General features: G+C 45.6%; 1 protein-coding gene across 1 annotated transcript in view; it reads left to right on the top strand.

Annotated features, from left to right (window-relative positions):
- The window catches only part of LOC109883067 (ezrin), a 42,844-nt gene that overhangs the window by 15,601 nt on the left and 8,253 nt on the right, over nt 1-18,990 (top strand). The window contains exons 6-11 of the mRNA XM_031787644.1: nt 8,634-8,717; nt 9,859-10,005; nt 10,802-10,898; nt 11,504-11,667; nt 13,998-14,128; nt 18,602-18,762. Of these exons, the coding sequence (XP_031643504.1) occupies nt 8,634-8,717; nt 9,859-10,005; nt 10,802-10,898; nt 11,504-11,667; nt 13,998-14,128; nt 18,602-18,762 (784 nt within the window). The remainder of the gene's footprint in view (nt 1-8,633; nt 8,718-9,858; nt 10,006-10,801; nt 10,899-11,503; nt 11,668-13,997; nt 14,129-18,601; nt 18,763-18,990) is intronic.

Genomic DNA, 18,990 nt, shown 5'->3' with positions numbered 1-18,990 from the left:
TAGTGTATGAGGTCAGGCTGGGCCTAATATAGTGTATGAGGTCAGGCTGGGCCTAATATAGTGTATGAGGTCAGGCTGGGCCTAATATAGTGTATGAGGTCAGGCTGGGCCTAATATAGTGTATAGGAGGTCAGGCTGGGCCTAATATAGTGTATAGGAGGTCAGGCTGGGCCTAATATAGTGTATGAGGTCAGGCTGGGCCTAATATAGTGTATGAGGTCAGGCTGGGCCTAATATAGTGTATAAGAGGTCAGGCTGGGCCTAATATAGTGTATAAGAGGTCAGGCTGGGCCTAATATAGTGTATAAGAGGTCAGGCTGGGCCTAATATAGTGTATAGGAGGTCAGGCTGGGCCTAATATAGTGTATGAGGTCAGGCTGGGCCTAATATAGTGTATAGGAGGTCAGGCTGGGCCTAATATAGTGTATAAGAGGTCAGGCTGGGCCTAATATAGTGTATAGGAGGTCAGGCTGGGCCTAATATAGTGTATAGGAGGTCAGGCTGGGCCTAATATAGTGTATAGGAGGTCAGGCTGGGCCTAATATAGTGTATAAGAGGTCAGGCTGGGCCTAATATAGTGTATAAGAGGTCAGGCTGGGCCTAATATAGTGTATAAGAGGTCAGGCTGGGCCTAATATAGTGTATAAGAGGTCAGGCTGGGCCTAATATAGTGTATAAGAGGTCAGGCTGGGCCTAATATAGTGTATAAGAGGTCAGGCTGGGCCTAATATAGTGTATAAGAGGTCAGGCTGGGCCTAATATAGTGTATAAGAGGTCAGGCTGGGCCTAATATAGTGTATGAGAGGTCAGGCTGGGCCTAATATAGTGTATGAGAGGTCAGGCTGGGCCTAATATAGTGTATGAGAGGTCAGGCTGGGCCTAATATAGTGTATGAGAGGTCAGGCTGGGCCTAATATAGTGTATGAGAGGTCAGGCTGGGCCTAATATAGTGTATGAGAGGTCAGGCTGGGCCTAATATAGTGTATGAGAGGTCAGGCTGGGCCTAATATAGTGTATGAGAGGTCAGGCTGGGCCTAATATAGTGTATGAGAGGTCAGGCTGGGCCTAATATAGTGTATGAGAGGTCAGGCTGGGCCTAATATAGTGTATAAGAGGTCAGGCTGGGCCTAATATAGTGTATAAGAGGTCAGGCTGGGCCTAATATAGTGTATAAGAGGTCAGGCTGGGCCTAATATAGTGTATGAGAGGTCAGGCTGGGCCTAATATAGTGTATGAGAGGTCAGGCTGGGCCTAATATAGTGTATGAGAGGTCAGGCTGGGCCTAATATAGTGTATGAGAGGTCAGGCTGGGCCTAATATAGTGTATGAGAGGTCAGGCTGGGCCTAATATAGTGTATGAGAGGTCAGGCTGGGCCTAATATAGTGTATGAGAGGTCAGGCTGGGCCTAATATAGTGTATGAGAGGTCAGGCTGGGCCTAATATAGTGTATGAGAGGTCAGGCTGGGCCTAATATAGTGTATAAGAGGTCAGGCTGGGCCTAATATAGTGTATAAGAGGTCAGGCTGGGCCTAATATAGTGTATAAGAGGTCAGGCTGGGCCTAATATAGTGTATAAGAGGTCAGGCTGGGCCTAATATAGTGTATAAGAGGTCAGGCTGGGCCTAATATAGTGTATAAGAGGTCAGGCTGGGCCTAATATAGTGTATAAGAGGTCAGGCTGGGCCTAATATAGTGTATAAGAGGTCAGGCTGGGCCTAATATAGTGTATAAGAGGTCAGGCTGGGCCTAATATAGTGTATAAGAGGTCAGGCTGGGCCTAATATAGTGTATAGGAGGTCAGGCTGGGCCTAATATAGTGTATAGGAGGTCAGGCTGGGCCTAATATAGTGTATAGGAGGTCAGGCTGGGCCTAATATAGTGTATAGGAGGTCAGGCTGGGCCTAATATAGTGTATAGGAGGTCAGGCTGGGCCTAATATAGTGTATGTATATTTAACCAGGTAGGCTAGTTGAGAACAAGTTCTCATTTGCAACTGCGACCTGGCCAAGATAAAGCATAGCAGTATGAACAGACAACACAGAGTTACACATGGAGTAAACAATTAACAAGTCAATAACACAGTAGAAAACAAAGAGAGTCTATATACATTGTGTGCAAAAGGCATGAGGAGGTAGGCGAATAATTACAATTTTGCAGATTAACACTGGAGTGATAAATGATCAGATGGTCATGTACAGGTAGAGATATTGGTGTGCAAAAGAGCAGAAAAGTAAATAAATATAAACAGTATGGGGATGAGGTAGGTAAATTGGGTGGGCTATTTACTGATAGACTATGTACAGCTGCAGCGATCGGTTAGCTGCTCAGATAGCAGATGTTTAAAGTTGTTGAGGGAGATAAAAGTCTGGTCTGTGGTGTGTAATGAGAAGCAACCAGATGGTGAACTTGACACATTTATGAAATTGTTTATTCCAGTTACTAATAAACATGCACCCATTTTAAGAAAATGACTGTGAAAACTGTAAAATCCTCGTGGATTGATGAGGAATTGAAAAATGTTATGGTTGAGAGGGATGATGCTGTTACGGTTTTCTTGAGTTGAAGGAGAGGCGGACCAAAATGCAGCGTGGTTTCTATTCATGGTACTTTAATAAAGACTCATGAACAGACTAACAAAACAATAAACGTAACGAGAAAACCTAACAGCCTATACTGGTGCACAAACAAACACAGAGACAGGAACAATCACCCACGAAACCCAACACAAAACAGGCTACCTAAATATGGTTCCCAATCAGAGACAATGACTAACACCTGCTTCTGATTGAGAACCATATCATGCCAAACATAGAAATAGACACACCAGACACACAACATAGAATGCCCACCCAGCTCACGTCCTGACCAACACTAAAACAAGGAAAACACACACGAACGATGGTCAGAACGTGACACATTTAAAAATCACGTGACTAAACAAAAATAAACTATACTATGAAACAAAAATAAATGAGATAAAGAATGATAGTAAAAAGATTTGGAGCACCTTAAATGAAATTTGGGGGGAAAAAGGCAAACTCTGCTCCATCATTCATTGAATCAAATGACTCATTCATTACAAAACCCACTGATATTTCCAACTACTTTAATGATTTTTTCATCTGCAAGATTAGCAAACCTAGGCATGCCATGTCAGACAATATACACTGACACTACACATCCAAGTATATCGGACCAAATTATGAAAGACAAGCATTGTCCTTTTGAATTACGTAAAGTCAATGTGGAAGAGGTGAAAAAATTATTGGTGTCTATCAACAATGACAAGCCACCAGAGTCTGACAATCTGGATGGAAAATGACTGAGGATAATAGCAGACGATATTGCCACTCCTATTTGCCACATCTTCAATTTAAGCCTACCAGAGGCCTCAGGCATGGAGGGAAGCTAAAGTCATTCCGCTACCCAAGAATAGTAAAGCCCCCTTTACTGGCTCAAATAGCCAAACAATCAGCTCGTTAACAACCCTTAGTAAACTTCTGGAAAAAATTGCGTTTGACCAGCTACAATGCTATTTTACAGTAAACAAATTGACAACAGACTTTCAGCACGCATATAGGAAGGACATTCAACAAGCACAGCACTTACACAAATGACAAATGAGGAATTGATGATAAAAAGATTGTGGGGGCTGTCTTGTTAGAATTCAGTGTAGGCTTTTGACATTATTGATCACAGTCTGCTGCTGGATAAACGTATGTGTTATGGCTTTACACCCCCTGCTATAATGTGGATAAAGAGTTACTTGTCTAACAGAACACAGTGTTCTTTAATGGAAGCCTCTCCAACATTATCCAGGTAGAAGCAGGAATTCCTCAAGGCAGCTGTTTAGGCCCCTTGCTTTTTTCAATCTTTACTAACGACATGTGACTGGCTTTGAGTAAAGATAGTGTGCCTGTGTATGTGGATGACTCAACACTATACACGTCAGCTACTACAGCGACCGAAATGACTGCAACACTTAACAAAGAGCTGCAGTTAGTTTCGGAATAGGTGGCAAGGAATAAGTTAGTCCTAAATATTTGGGATAAATCATTCACTAAATCCTTAACCTAAACTAAATATTGTAATACATCATGTGGAAATTGAGCAAGTTGAGGTGACTAAAGTGCTTGGAGTAACCCTGGACTGTAACCCTGAACTGCCATGGTCAAAACATATTGATACAACAGTAGCTAAGATGGGGAGAAGTCTGTCCATAATAAAGCGCTGCTCTGCCTTCTAGATAACACTATCAACAAGGCAGGTCCTACAGGCCCTAGTGTCTGCCTTCTTAACAACACTATCAACAAGGCAGGTCCTACAGGCCCTGGTTTCTACCTTCTTAACAGCACTATCAACAAGGCAGGTCCTACAGGCTCTAGTTTCTACCTTCTTAACAACACTATCAACAAGGCAGGTCCTACAGGGCCTAGTTTCTACCTTCTTAACAACACTATCAACACGGCAGGTCCTACAGGCCCTAGTTTCTACCTTCTTAATAACAACACTATCAACAAGGCAGGTCCTACAGGCCCTAGTTTCTACCTTCTTAACAACACTATCAACACGGCAGGTCCTACAGGGCCTAGTTTCTACCTTCTTAACAACACTATCAACAAGGCAGGTCCTACAGGCCCTAGTTTCTACCTTCTTAACAACACTATCAACAAGGCAGGTCCTACAGAGCCTAGTTTCTACCTTCTTAACAACACGATCAACAAGGCAGGTCCTACAGGGCCTAGTTTCTACCTTCTTAACAACACTATCAACAAGGCAGGTCCTACAGGCCCTAGTTTCTACCTTCTTAACAACACTATCAACAAGGCAGGTCCTACAGGGCCTAGTTTCTACCTTCTTAACAACACTATCAACAAGGCAGGTCCTACATGCCCTACTTTCTACCTTCTTAACATCACTATCAACAAGGCAGGTCCTACAGGCCCTAGTTTATACCTTCTTAACAACACTATCAACAAGGCAGGTCCTACAGGCCCTAGTTTCTACCTTCTTAACAGCACTATCAACAAGGCAGGTCCTACAGGCCCTAGTTTTGTCACACCTGGACTACTGGAGTACTGTTCAGTCATGTGGTCAGGTGCCACAAAGAGGGACTTGGTAAAATTGCAGTTGTCTCAGAACAAGGCAGCATGGCTGGCCCTTAAACACGGAGAGCTAACATTAATGACATGCATGTCCATCTCTCATGGCTCAAAGTGGAAGAGAGATTGACTTCATCACTACTTGTTTTTGTAAGAGGTATTGACTGGGCTGTCTGTTTAAAATACTTGCACACAGCTTGGACACCCATGAAGAGTAGCTGCTGCCTTGGCAGGAACTACTGGGGATTGATAATAAACCCCAGGAAGAGTAGCTGCTGCCTTGGCAGGAACTAATGGGGATCCATAATAAACACCAGGAAGAGTAGCTGCTGTCTTGGCAGGAACTAATGGGGATCCATAATAAACCCCAGGAAGAGTAGCTGCTGTCTTGGCAGGAACTAATGGGGATCCATAATAAACCCCAGGAAGAGTAGCTGCTGCCTTGGCAGGAACTAATGGGGATCCATAATAAACCCCAGGAAGAGTAGCTGTTGCCTTGACAGGAACTAATGGGGATCCATAATAAACCCCAGGAAGAGTAGCTGCTGCCTTGGCAGGAACTAATGGGGAACCATAATAAACCGCAGGAAGAGTAGCTGCTGCCTTGGCAGGAACTAATGGAGATCCATAATAAACCCCAGGAAGAGTAGCTGCTGCCTTGGCAGGAACTAATGGGGATCCATAATAAACCCCAGGAAGAGTAGCTGCTGGCTTGGCAGGAACTAATGGGGAACCATAATAAACCCCAGGAAGAGTAGCTGCTGCCTTGGCAGGAACTAATGGAGATCCATAATAAACCCCAGGAAGAGTAGCTGCTGCCTTGGCAGGAACTAATGGAGATCCATAATAAACCCCAGGAAGAGTAGCTGCTGCCTTGGCAGGAACTAATGGGGATCCATAATAAACCCCAGGAAGAGTAGCTGCTGGCTTGGCAGGAACTAATGGGGATCCATAATAAACCCCAGGAAGAGTAGCTGCTGGCTTGGCAGGAACTAATGGGGATCCATAATAAACCCCAGGAAGAGTAGCTGCTGCCTTGGCAGGAACTAATGTGGATCCATAATAAACCCCATGAAGAGCAGCTGCTGCCTTGGCAGGAACTAATGGGGATCCATAATAAACCCCAGGAAGAGTAGCAGCTGCCTTGGCAGGAACTAATGTGGATCCATAATAAACCCCAGGAAGAGTAGCTGCTGCCTTGGCAGGAACTAATGGGGATCCATAATAAACCCCAGGAAGAGTAGCTGCTGCCTTGGCAGGAACTAATGGGGATCCATAATAAACCCCATGAAGAGCTGCTGCTGCCTTGGCAGGAACTAATGGGGATCCATAATAAACCCCAGGAAGAGTAGCTGCTGCCTTGGCAGGAACTAATGGGGATCCATAATAAACCCCATGAAGAGCAGCTGCTGCCTTGGCAGGAACTAATGGGGATCCATAATAAACCCCAGGAAGAGTAGCTGCTGCCTTGGCAGGAACTAATGGGGATCCCTAATAAACCCCAGGAAGAGTAGCAGCTGCCTTGGCAGGAACTAATGGGGATCCATAATAAATACACATACAGTGCATTCGGAAAGTATTCAGACCCATTGACAATTTCCACATTTTGTTTTACGTTACAGCCTTATTCTAAAATGGATTCAATTGTTTTTTTCCCCCTCATCAATCTACACACAATACCCCATAATGACATCACAATACCCCATAATGACATCACAATACCCCATAATGACATCACAATACCCCATAATGACATCACAATTCCCCATAAAAAGCAAATGTTTACAATTTTATTCTAAATAAAAAACTGAAATGTCCATAAGTATTCAGACTCTTTACTCAGTACTTTGTTGAAGGACCTTTGGCAGCGATTACAGCCTCGAGTCTTCTTGGGTATGACGCTACAAGCTTGGCACACCTATATTAGGGTAGTTTCTCCCATCCTCTCAAGCTCTGTCAGGTTGGATGGGGAGCGTTGCTGTACAGCTATTTACAGGTCTCTCCAGTGATGTTCAACTGGGTTCAAGTCCGGGCTCTGGCTGGGCCACTCAAGGACATTCAGAGACTTGTCCCGAAGCCACTCCTGCGTTGTCTTGGCTGTGTGCTTAGTGTCGTTGTCCTGTTGGAAGGTGAACCTTCACCCCCAGTCTGAGGTCCTGAGCACTCTAGAGCCGGGTTTCATCAAGGATCTCTCTGTACTTTGTTCTGTTCATATTTCCCTCAATCCTCTCCCAGTCCCTGCCACCATGCTTCACTGTAGGGATGGTGCCAGGTGTCCTTCAGACATGATGCTGCCATCACCTTGCTTCCCCATAGGGATGGTGCCAGGTGTCCTCCAGACATGATGCTGCCACCACCATGCTTCACCGTAGGGATGGTGCCAGGTTTCCTCCAGATGTGATGCTTGCCATTCAAGGCAAAGAGTTCAATCTTGGTTTCATCAGACCAGAGAATCTTGTTTCTCATGGTCTGAGAGTCCTTTAGGTGCCTTTTGGTAAACTACCAGCGGGCTGTAATGTGCCTTTTACTGAGAAGTGGCTTCTGTCTGGCCACTCTACCATAAAGGCTTGATTGGTGGGGTACTGTAGAGATGGTTGTTCTTCTGGAAGGTTCTGCCATTTCCACAGAGGAACTCTGGAGCTCTGTCAGAGTGACCATCAGGTTTGTGGTCACCTCCCTGACCAAGGCCCTTCTCCTCCGATTTTTCAGTATGGCCGGGCGGCCAGCTCTAGGAAGAGTCTTGGTGGTTCCAAACTTCTTCCATTTAAGAATGATGGAGGCCACTGTGTTCTTGGGGACGTTCAATGCTGCAGAAATGTTTTGGTACCCTTCCCCAGATCTGTGCCTCGACACAATCCTGTCTCGGAGCTCTACAGACAATTTCTTCCACCTCATGGCTTGTTTTTTGCTCTGACATACAATGTCAGCTGTGGGACCTTCTATAGAAAGGTGCCTTTCCAAATCATGTCCAATCAATTGAAGTTACCAAAGGTGGCCTCCAATCAAGTAGAAACATCTCAAAGATGGATACACAGGATAACAGGATACACCTGAGCTCAATTTCGAGTCTCATAGCAAAATGTCTGAATACGTATGAAAATAAGGCATTTCTGGGGGGGGGTTCTAATAAATTTCCCTACATTTCTAAAAGCCTGTTTTCACTTTGTAATTATGGGGTATTGTGATGTCGTTATGCGGTAGTGTGACGTCGTTATGGGGTAGTGTGACGTCGTTATGGGGTAGTGTGACGTCGTTATGGGGTAGTGTGACGTCGTTATGGGGTAGTGTGTAGATTGATGAGGATCTTTTTTTTTATCCATTTAACAATAATGGAAAAAGTCAGAGTCTGAATAGTTTCCGAAGGCAGTGTGTGTGTGTGTGTGTGTGTGTGTGTGTGTGTGTGTGTGTTAGTGTGTCTTTCAGAGGTGATAAACAGAAGACACATTTCCTGACTGAAAAGAAAATGGACTAATAAAGTATTCTTCTTCTTCTTCTCCTTCTTCTTCTTCTCCTTCTTCTCCTTCTCTCAGAGTGCTGGATCAACACAAGCTGTCTAAAGAACAGTGGGAGCAGCGGATCCAGACCTGGCACGAGGAACACAGAGCTATGCTCAAGTAAGTGTGAACGCCAATTACAGTTACAGGATTACAGGATTCAGACCTTTCTCCACCAATTACAGTTAGGATTCAGACCTTTCTCCACCAATTACAGTTAGGATTCAGGCCTTTCTCCACCAATTACAGTTAGGATTCAGACCTTTCTCCACCAATTACAGTTAGGATTCAGACCTTTCTCCACCAATTACAGTTAGGATTCAGACCTTTCTCCACCAATTACAGTTAGGATTCAGACCTTTCTCCACCAATTACAGTTAGGATTCAGACCTTTCTCCACTAATTACAGTTAGGATTCAGACCTTTCTCCACCAATTACAGTTAGGATTCAGACCTTTCTCCACCAATTACAGTTAGGATTCAGACCTTTCTCCACCAATTACAGTTAGGATTCAGACCTTTCTCCACCAATTACAGTTAGGATTCAGACCTTTCTCCACTAATTACAGTTAGGATTCAGACCTTTCTCCACCAATTACAGTTAGGATTCAGACCTTTCCACCAATTACAGTTAGGATTCAGACCTTTCCACCAATTACAGTTAGGATTCAGACCTTTCTCCACCAATTACAGTTAGGATTCAGACCTTTCTCCACCAATTACAGTTAGGATTCAGGCCTTTCTCCACCAATTACAGTTAGGATTCAGGCCTTTCTCCACCAATTACAGTTAGGATTCAGACCTTTCCCACCAATTACAGATAGGATTCAGACCTTTTCCACCAATTACAGTTAGGATTCAGACCTTTCTCCACTAATTACAGTTAGGATTCAGACCTTTCTCCACCAATTACAGTTAGGATTCAGACCTTTCCACCAATTACAGTTAGGATTCAGACCTTTCTCCACCAATTACAGTTAGGATTCAGACCTTTCCCACCAATTACAGTTAGGATTCAGACCTTTCTCCACCAATTACAGTTAGGATTCAGACCTTTCTCCACCAATTACAGTTAGGATTCAGACCTTTCTCCACCAATTACAGTTAGGATTCAGACCTTTCTCCACCAATTACAGTTAGGATTCAGACCTTTCTCCACCAATTACAGTTAGGATTCAGACCTTTCTCCACCAATTACAGTTAGGATTCAGACCTTTCTCTACCAATTACAGTTAGGATTCCATTGATGCTTTGTGAACAGGGAGGATGCTATGTTGGAGTATCTAAAGATCGCTCAGGACTTGGAGATGTATGGAGTCAACTTCTTTGACATCAAAAACAGGAAGGGGACAGAGCTGTGGCTGGGGGTAGATGCCCTGGGACTCAACATCTACGAGAAGGGCGACAGGTAAACATCTACCTCTACAGCTACTATTACTTTACCTCTACTTATACTCTACCTCTACTCTACTCCACTCTACCTCTACTCTACCTCTACTATACCTCCACCTCTACTCTACTCTACTCTACTCTACTCTACACTACACTACCTCTACTCTACTCTACTCCACTCTACCTCTACTATACATCTACCTCTTCTGTACTCTACTCTACCTTTACCTCTACTCCACTCCACTCTACCTCTACTCCACTCTACCTCTACTCTACCTCTACTCTACTCTACCTCTAATATACCTCTACCTCTTCTGTACTCTACCTCTACTCCACTCTACCTCTACTCTACTCTACTCTACTCTACTCTATTCTACCTCTACTCTACTCTACTCTACTCTACTCTACTCTACTCTACTCTACTCTACTCTACTCTACTCTACTCTACCCTACCCTACCCTACCCTACCCTACCCTACTCTACTCTACTCTACTCTACTCTACTCTACTCTACTCTACTCTACTCTACTCTACTCTACTCTACTCTACTCTACTCTACTCTACTCTACCTCTACTCCACTCTACCTCTACTCTTCGCCTGCTAACTGTAATCTACTTCTCCTCTCAGTCCCTAGCCTACTGTCAGCTAACATCAAACATGACCGGCAGGTTGTGGATGTTATGGGGAGGTTATCCTGAGTCCTCTAAACAGTATTGATTACATCATGATATTAGTAGTACGTAAAGGAGTCACAACGCTTTGTTTGCACTTGTTTTTAACTGCTGAATGTTGACGTTTGTTCTCTCTTCCAGACTGACTCCAAAGATCGGGTTTCCCTGGAGTGAAATTAGGAACATTTCATTCAATGATAAAAAGTTCATCATCAAGCCCATTGATAAGAAAGCTCCCGTGAGTCCTCTAATATTCCGTTAATGTCAGTCAAGTTACTGCTGTAAGCCTCAGGTCTTGTTCAGTACATCACTTGAGAGTGTAAACAAGTGTCTGTGTGTGTGTGAGAGAGAGGGATTGAGATTGAGAGAGCGCGAGAAAGCGATTGAGAATGAGAGCGATTGAGATTGAGAGAGCGCGAGAAAGCGATTGAGAATGAGAGCGATTGAGATTGAGAGAGCGCGAGAAAGCGATTGAGAATGAGAGCGATTGAGAGAGCGCGAGAGAGCGATTGAGATTGAGAGAGCGTGAGAAAGCGATTGAGAATGAGAGCGATTGAGAGAGCGCGAGAGAGCGATTGAGATTGAGAGAGCGCGAGAAAGCGATTGAGAATGAGAGCGATTGAGAGAGCGCGAGAGAGCGATTGAGATTGAGAGAGCGTGAGAAAGCGATTGAGAATGAGAGCGATTGAGAGAGCGCGAGAGAGCGATTGAGATTGAGAGAGCGCGAGAAAGCGATTGAGAATGAGAGCGATTGAGATTGAGAGAGCGCGAGAGAGCGATTGAGATTGAGAGCGATTGAGAGAGCGCGAGAGCGGTTTAATAAAACCCAACATTTATTCTCAGGATTTTGTGTTCTACGCCCCTCGGCTGGGCATGAATAAGCGTATCCTGGCTCTGTGCATGGGGAACCATGAGCTATACATGAAACGCAGGAAGCCGGATACCATCGAGGTGCAGCAGATGAAGACTAAGGCCAGGGAGGAGAAGCACCAGAAACAGATGGAAAGGTAAGAGACCACACCTTCACCTGTACACAGGACCACACCTTCACCTGTACACAGGACCACACCTTCACCTGTACACAGGACCACACCTTCACCTGTACACAGGACCACACCTTCACCTGCACACAGGACCACACCTTCACCTGTACATAGGACCACACCTTCACCTGTACACAGGACCACACCTTCACCTGTACACAGGACCACACCTTCACCTGTACACAGGACCACACCTTCACCTGTACACAGGACCACACCTTCACCTGTACACAGGACCACACCTTCACCTGTACACAGGACCACACCTTCACCTGTACGCCTATGTAGATATTCCATAAAAAATCTGCCGTTTCCAGCTACAACATTAACAATGTCTACACTGTATTTCTGATCAATATGATATTATTTTAATGGACAAAAAATGTGCTCTTCTTTGAAAAACAAGGACATTTCTAGGTGACCCCAAACTTTTGAACAGTAGTGTATGTAAATAAGGTATCTGCTGTTTTTTTTCTCATACATTTGCTTTGTCATTATAGGGTATTGTGATGTCATTATAGGGTATTGTGATGTCATTATGGGGTATTGTGTTGTCATTATGGGGTATTGTGTTGTCATTATGGGGTATTGTGTTGTCATTATGGGGTATTGTGTTGTCATTATGGGGTATTGTGATGTCATTATGGGGTATTGTGATGTCATTATGGGGTATTGTGTGCAGATTCACGAGGAAAACATTATTTAATCAATTTAAGAATAAGGCTGTAATGTAACAAAATGTGGGAAAAGGGAAGAAGGGGTCTGAATACTTTCCAAAGGCTCTGTAGGTCACTATTATTTGATGTAGAGATAACATTTACTACCTCATGGACCCTGTGGAATACACAGCTCCGTCTATGAGTGGTTGTATTTCTACAGCTCCATCACTCAGCTTTATAGCAAACCTTTATATAAAAGCTTTACAGCTAACAAGCATTAAAGTGTTACGAGTTTATTATCCAACGTCGCGTGGCGTAATGTGACGTAACGTGGCGTAACGTGGCGTAACGTGGCGTAACGTGGCGTGGCGTAATGTGGCGTAACGTGGCGTAACGTGGCGTGGCGTAACGTGGCGTGGCGTGGCGTAACGTGGCGTAACGTGGCGTAACGTGGCGTGGCGTAATGTGGCGTAACGTGGCATAATGTGGCGTTCACTGTATAATTGTGTTTATGATGCTTGTGAACTGCTGGCTGTGCTGTGTGTCTTCGGTCTCTCACAAGTTACAATCCCTTCTCCTGTACCTGTACCCCACCTTCACCCTGCTGTACCCCACCTTTACCCTGCTGTACCCCACCTTTACCCTGCTGTACCCCACCTTCACCCTGCTGTACCCCACCTTCACACTGCTGTACCCCACCTTTACCCTGCTGTACCCCACCTTTACCCTGCTGTACCCCACCTTTACCCTGCTGTACCCCACCTTTACCCTCCTGTACCCCACCTTTACCCTCCTGTACCCCACCTTTACCCTCCTGTACCCCACCTTTACCCTCCTGTACCCCACCTTTACCCTGCTGTACCTCACCTTTACCCTGCTGTACCCCACCTTTACCCTGCTGTACCCCACCTTTACCCTCCTGTACCCCACCTTTACCCTGCTGTACCCCACCTTTACCCTCCTGTACCCCGCCTTTACCCTCCTGTACCTCATCTTTACCCTCCTGTACTCCACCTTTACCCTCCTGCACCCCCACCTTCACCCTCCTGTACCTCACCTTCACCCTCCATCTTCACCCTACTGTACCCCCACCTTCACCCTCCTGTACCTCACCTTCACCCTCCTGCACCCTCACCTTCACCCTCCTGTACCTCACCTTCACCCTCCTGCACCCCCACCTTCACCCTCCTGTATCTCACCTTCACCCTCCATTTTCACCCTACTGTACCCCAACTTCACCCACCTGTACCCCATTTTCACCCTTCTGTACCTCATTTTCACCCTCCACCTTCACCCTCCTGTACCTCATCTTCACCCTTCTGCACCCCCACCTTCACCCTACTGTACCTCATTTTTACCCTCCTGTACCTCATCTTCACCCTACTGTACCCCACCTTCACCCTACTGCACCCCCACCTTCACCATCCTGTACCTCATCTTCACCATCCTGTACCCCACCTTCACCCTATTGCACCCCCACCTTCACCATCCGGTACCCCACCTTCACCATCCTGTACCCCGCTTTCACCTTATCTGTGAACTGCTGTCTGTACTGTGTGGCTTCCGTGTCTCAGGAATCGATCCGGGCGAAGATACACCAATATAAAAGTCACAATCACCTACTCCTGTTTTCAGGGCCCAGCTGGAGAATGAGAAGAAGAAACGGGAGGCCATGGAGAAAGAGAAGGATCAGATGGAGAGAGAGAAGCAGGACTTGATGCTGAGGCTGTACCAGTTTGAGGAGACAACCAAGAAGGCAGAGAGAGGTAAGGGCATGTAATATGGGTAAGGAAGGTAGGGTGCACCACAGATTTCCAGACAGACTTCCATCCTTCATAATCTAATAATTCATAGGAAAGCAGGGTGTGTCAGAGACTCCCTTCCTTCATAATCTAATCATTCATAGGAAGGCAGGGTGTGCCAGAGACTCCCTTCCTTCATAATCTAATCATTCATAGGAAGGCAGGGTGTGCCAGAGACTCCCTTCCTTCATTGTCTAATCATTAAATAGACTTTATTGTCTGTAGAGATACTGCCATCAAATGTTGACTTGCTTCCCTGTCAGACGTGGGTTGCGTCCCAGTAGTATCTCCTTTCTCCTGAAGTGTACACTCGTTCACTACTTCCCAATCATATAAAATCATTGGATTGGTGGAGGCATAGACCGGTGGGAGTTTCCGCCATATTTCTTAGCCAAATATCAAACCAGAGGGGAAGGGAACACTTTGGGATAAATTAGAGACAACAGCCTTGCTCTTTATCAGGCTGAGTGAAGTTGAAACTCGTGTATTAACTAGTCAGATCTTTGATTACAGAGGAATAATCAAGATAACCTTTTAACTAGCAGCATAGCTTGCCTTAATCCCCTACACTTCCCCTGGGTAAAGTGAACACAAACATATTATTCACTATATAATCTCAGTGGGAATTGAACCTACAACCTTAGTGTCACTCTTTTACCAACTGAGCCATACAAGACCACCTCTACCGCACCTTCACCCTACTGTACCCCACCTTCACTTTCACCTACCCCACCTTCACCCTACTGTACCCCACCTTCACCCTCCTCTACCCACATTCACCCTCCTGTACCCTTCCTTCACCCTCCTCTACCCCACCTTCACTTTCACCTACCCCACCTTCACCCTCCTCTACCTCACCGTCACCCTCCTCTACCCCACCTTCACCCTCCTGTACCCCACCTACACCCTCCTGTACTCCACCTTCACCCTCCTGTACCCCACCTTCACCCTCCTCTACCCCACCTACACCCTCCTGTACCCCATTTTCACCCTCCTGTACCTCACCTTCACCCTCCTGTACCCCATCTTCACCCTCCTCTACCCCACATTCACCCTCCTGTATCCCACCTTCACCCTCCTCTACTGCACCTTCACCCTCCTCTACCCTATCTTCACCCTCCTGTACCCCACCTTCACCCTCCTGTACTGCACCTTCACCCTCCTGTATCCCACCTTCACCCTCCTGTATCCCACCTTCACCCTCCTGTACCCCACTTTCACCCTCCTGTATCCCACCTTCACCCTCCTGTACCCCACTTTCACCCTCCTCTACCCCACCTTCACCCTCCGCTACTGCACCTTCACCCTCCTCTACCCTACCTTCACCCTCCTCTACTGCACCTTCACCCCCCTCTACCCTACCTTCACCCTCCTCTACCCTACCTTCACCCTCCTCTACCCCACCTTCACCCTCCTCTACCCCAGCGACACCCTCCTCTACCCCACCTTCATCCTCCTCTACTGCACCTTTACCCTCCTCTACTGCACTTTCACCCTCCTGTATCTCACCTTCACCCTCCTGTACCTCACCTTAACCCTCCTCTACTGCACCTTCACCCTCCTCTACTGCACCTTCACCCTCCTGTACCCCACCTTCACCCTCCTGTACCCCACCTTCACCCTCCTGTACCCCACCTTCACCCTCCTGTACCCTTCAGAGTCTAATCATTCATAATTCATGAATATAAATACTGTTGAAGTCGGACATTTACATAAGCCGTAGCCAAATAGATTTAAACTCAGTTTTTCACAATTTCTGACGTTTAATCCTAGAAGTAATTCCCTGTTTTAGGTCAGTTAGGATCACCACTTTATTTAAGAATGAGAAATGTCAGAATAATAGTAGAGAGAATGATTGATTTATTTCAGCTTATATTTCTTTCATCACATTCCCAGTGGGTCAGAAGTTTACATACCCTCAATTACTATTTGGTAGCATTGCCTTTAAATTGTTTAACTTGGGTCAAACGTGTCGGGTTGCCTTCCACAAGCTTCCCACAATAAGTTGGGTGAAGTTTGGCCCATTCCTCCTGACAGCGCTGGTGTAACTGAGTCAGGTTTGTAGGCCTCCTTGCTCACACACGCTTTTTCAGTTCTGCCCACAAATGTTCTATAGGATTGAGGTCAGGGCTTTGTGATGGCCACTCCAATACCTTGACTTTGTTGTCCTTAAGCCATTTTGCCACAACTTTGGAAGTATGCTTGGGTTCATTGTCCATTTGGAAGACCCATTTGCGACCAAGCTTTAACTTCCTGACTGATGTGTTGAGATGTTGCTTCAATATATCCACATCATTTCCCTCCCTCCTGATGCCATCTATTTTGTGAAGTGCACCAGTCCCTCCTGCAACAAAGGACCCCCAGAACATGATGCTGCCATCCCCGTGCTTCACGGTTGGGATGGTGTTCTTCGACTTGCAAGCCTCCCCCTTTTCCCTCTAAACATAATGGTGGTCTTTATGACCAAATAGTTATATTTTTGTTTCATCAGACCAGAGGATATTTCTCCAAAAAGTATGATCTTTGTCCTCATGTGCAGTTGCAAACCGTAGTCTGGTTTTTTTATGGCGGTTTTGGAGCAGTGGCTTCTTCCTTGCTGAGCGTCCTTTCAGGTTATGTCGATATAGGACTCGTTTTACTTGTGGATATAGACACTTTGTACCCGTTTCCTCCAGCATCTTCACAAGGTCCTTTGCTGTTGTTCTGGGATTGATTTGCGCTTTTCACACCAAAGTACGTTCATCTCTAGGTGACAGAACGTGTCTCCTTCCTGAGCAGTATGACGGCTGCCTGGTCCCATGGTGTTTATACTTGCGTACTATTGTTTGTACAGATGAACGTGGTACCTTCAGGCGTTTGGAAATTGCTCCCAAGGATGAACCAGACTTGTGGAGGTCTACAATGTTTTTTCTGAGGTCTTGTCTGATTTCTTTTGATTTTTCCATGATGTCAAGCAAAGAGGCACTGAGTTTGAAGGTTGGCCTTGAAATACATCCACAGGTACACCTCCAATTGATGTCAATTAACCTATCAGAAGCTTCTAAAGCCATTACATAATTTTCTGTAATTTTCCAAGCTGTTTAAAGGCACAGTCAACCTAGTGTACAGCATGTAAACTTCAGAATCACTGAAATTGTGATACAGTGAATTATAAGTGAAATAATCTGTCTGTAAGTTGTTGTTGGAAAAATTACTTGTGTCATGCACGAAGTAGATGTCCTAACCGACTTGCCAAAACTATAGTTTGTTAACAAGAAATTTGTGAAGTGGTTGAAAAACGAGTTTTAATGACTCCAACCTAAATGCAAACTTCCGACTTCAACTGTACACTGAACATAAATATAAACGCAACATGTAAAGTGTTTGTCCCGCATTTCATGAGCTGAAATAAAAGATCCCTGAAATGTTCCAGACTCACAAAAAATCTTATTTCTCTCCAATGTTGTATACATTTGTTTAGTTAGTGAGTATTTCTCATTTGCCAAGAGAATCCATCCACCTGGCAGATCTGGCATATCAAAAAAGCTGATTTAATAGCACGATCCACAGGTGCACCTTGTGCTGGGTACAATAAAAGTTCACTCTAAATTATGCAGTTTTGTCACACAACACAATCTCAAGTTTTGAAGTGCAATTGGCATGCTCCACCTGAGCTCTTGCAAAAAATGTGCCAATCTTGGTGTTCTCTGGCAAATGAAAAACGTCCTGCACGGTGTTGGGCTGTAAGCACAACCCCCACCTGTGGACGTCGGGCCCTCATACCACCCTCATGGAGTCTGTTTCTGACCGTTTGAGCAGACACATGCACATTTGTGGCCTGCTGGAGGTCATTTTGCAGGGCTCTGGCAGCGCTCCTCCTGCTCCCCCTTGCACAAAGCCGGAGGTAGCGGTCCTGCTGCTGGGTTGTTGCCCTCCTACGGCCTCCTCCATGTCTCCTGATGGATTGGCCTGTCTCCTGGTAGCGCCTCCATTCTCTGGACACTACGCTGACAGACACAGCAAACCTTCTTGCCACAGCTCGCATTGATGTTCCATCCTGGATGAGCTACACTACCTGAGCCACTTGTGTGGGTTGTAGACTTCGTCTCATGCTACCACTAGAGTGAAATCACCGCCAGCATTCAAAAGTGACCAAAACATCAGCCAGGAAGCATAGGAACTGAGAAGTGGTCTGTGGTCCCCACCTGCAGAACCACTCCTTTATTGGGGGTGTCTTACTAATTGCCTATAATTTCCAACCTGTTGTCTATGCCATTTGCACAACAGCATGTGAAATGTATTGTCAATCAGTGTTGCTTCCTAAGTGGACAGTTTGATTTTACAGAAGTGTGATTGACTTGGAGTTACATTGTGTTGTTTTAAGTGTTCCCTTTATTTTTGTTGAACAGTGTGTATATATGTGTATATGTATTTGAATATAATGTCTGTCTGTAACAGAACTGCAGGAGCAGCTGGAGAGAGCTATCCGTCTGGAAGAGGAGAGGAGGAGGGTGGAGCAGGATGCAGCCAGGCTGGAGACTGAGAGACAGGCTGCTCTCCTGGCCAAAGACGAGCTGGCCAGGCAGGCCGTGATTCAGCTAGAGAGTCAGGAACAGCTGGTGAGTACACTGGGATGAGTCAGGAACAGCTGTTGAGGACACTGGGATGAGTCAGGAACAGCTGTTGAGGACACTGGGATGAGTCAGGAACAGCTGTTGAGGACACTGGGATGAGTCAGGAACCGCTGGTGAGGACACTGGGATGAGTCAGGAACCGCTGGTGAGGACACTGGGATGAGTCAGGAACAGTTGGTGAGGACACTGACATGAGTCAGGAACAGTTGGTGA

The sequence above is a fragment of the Oncorhynchus kisutch genome, linkage group LG14, assembly GCF_002021735.2.
Source record: "Oncorhynchus kisutch isolate 150728-3 linkage group LG14, Okis_V2, whole genome shotgun sequence".
Classification (NCBI taxonomy): domain Eukaryota; kingdom Metazoa; phylum Chordata; class Actinopteri; order Salmoniformes; family Salmonidae; genus Oncorhynchus; species Oncorhynchus kisutch.
This window is presented reverse-complemented; position numbering and strand designations above follow the sequence as displayed.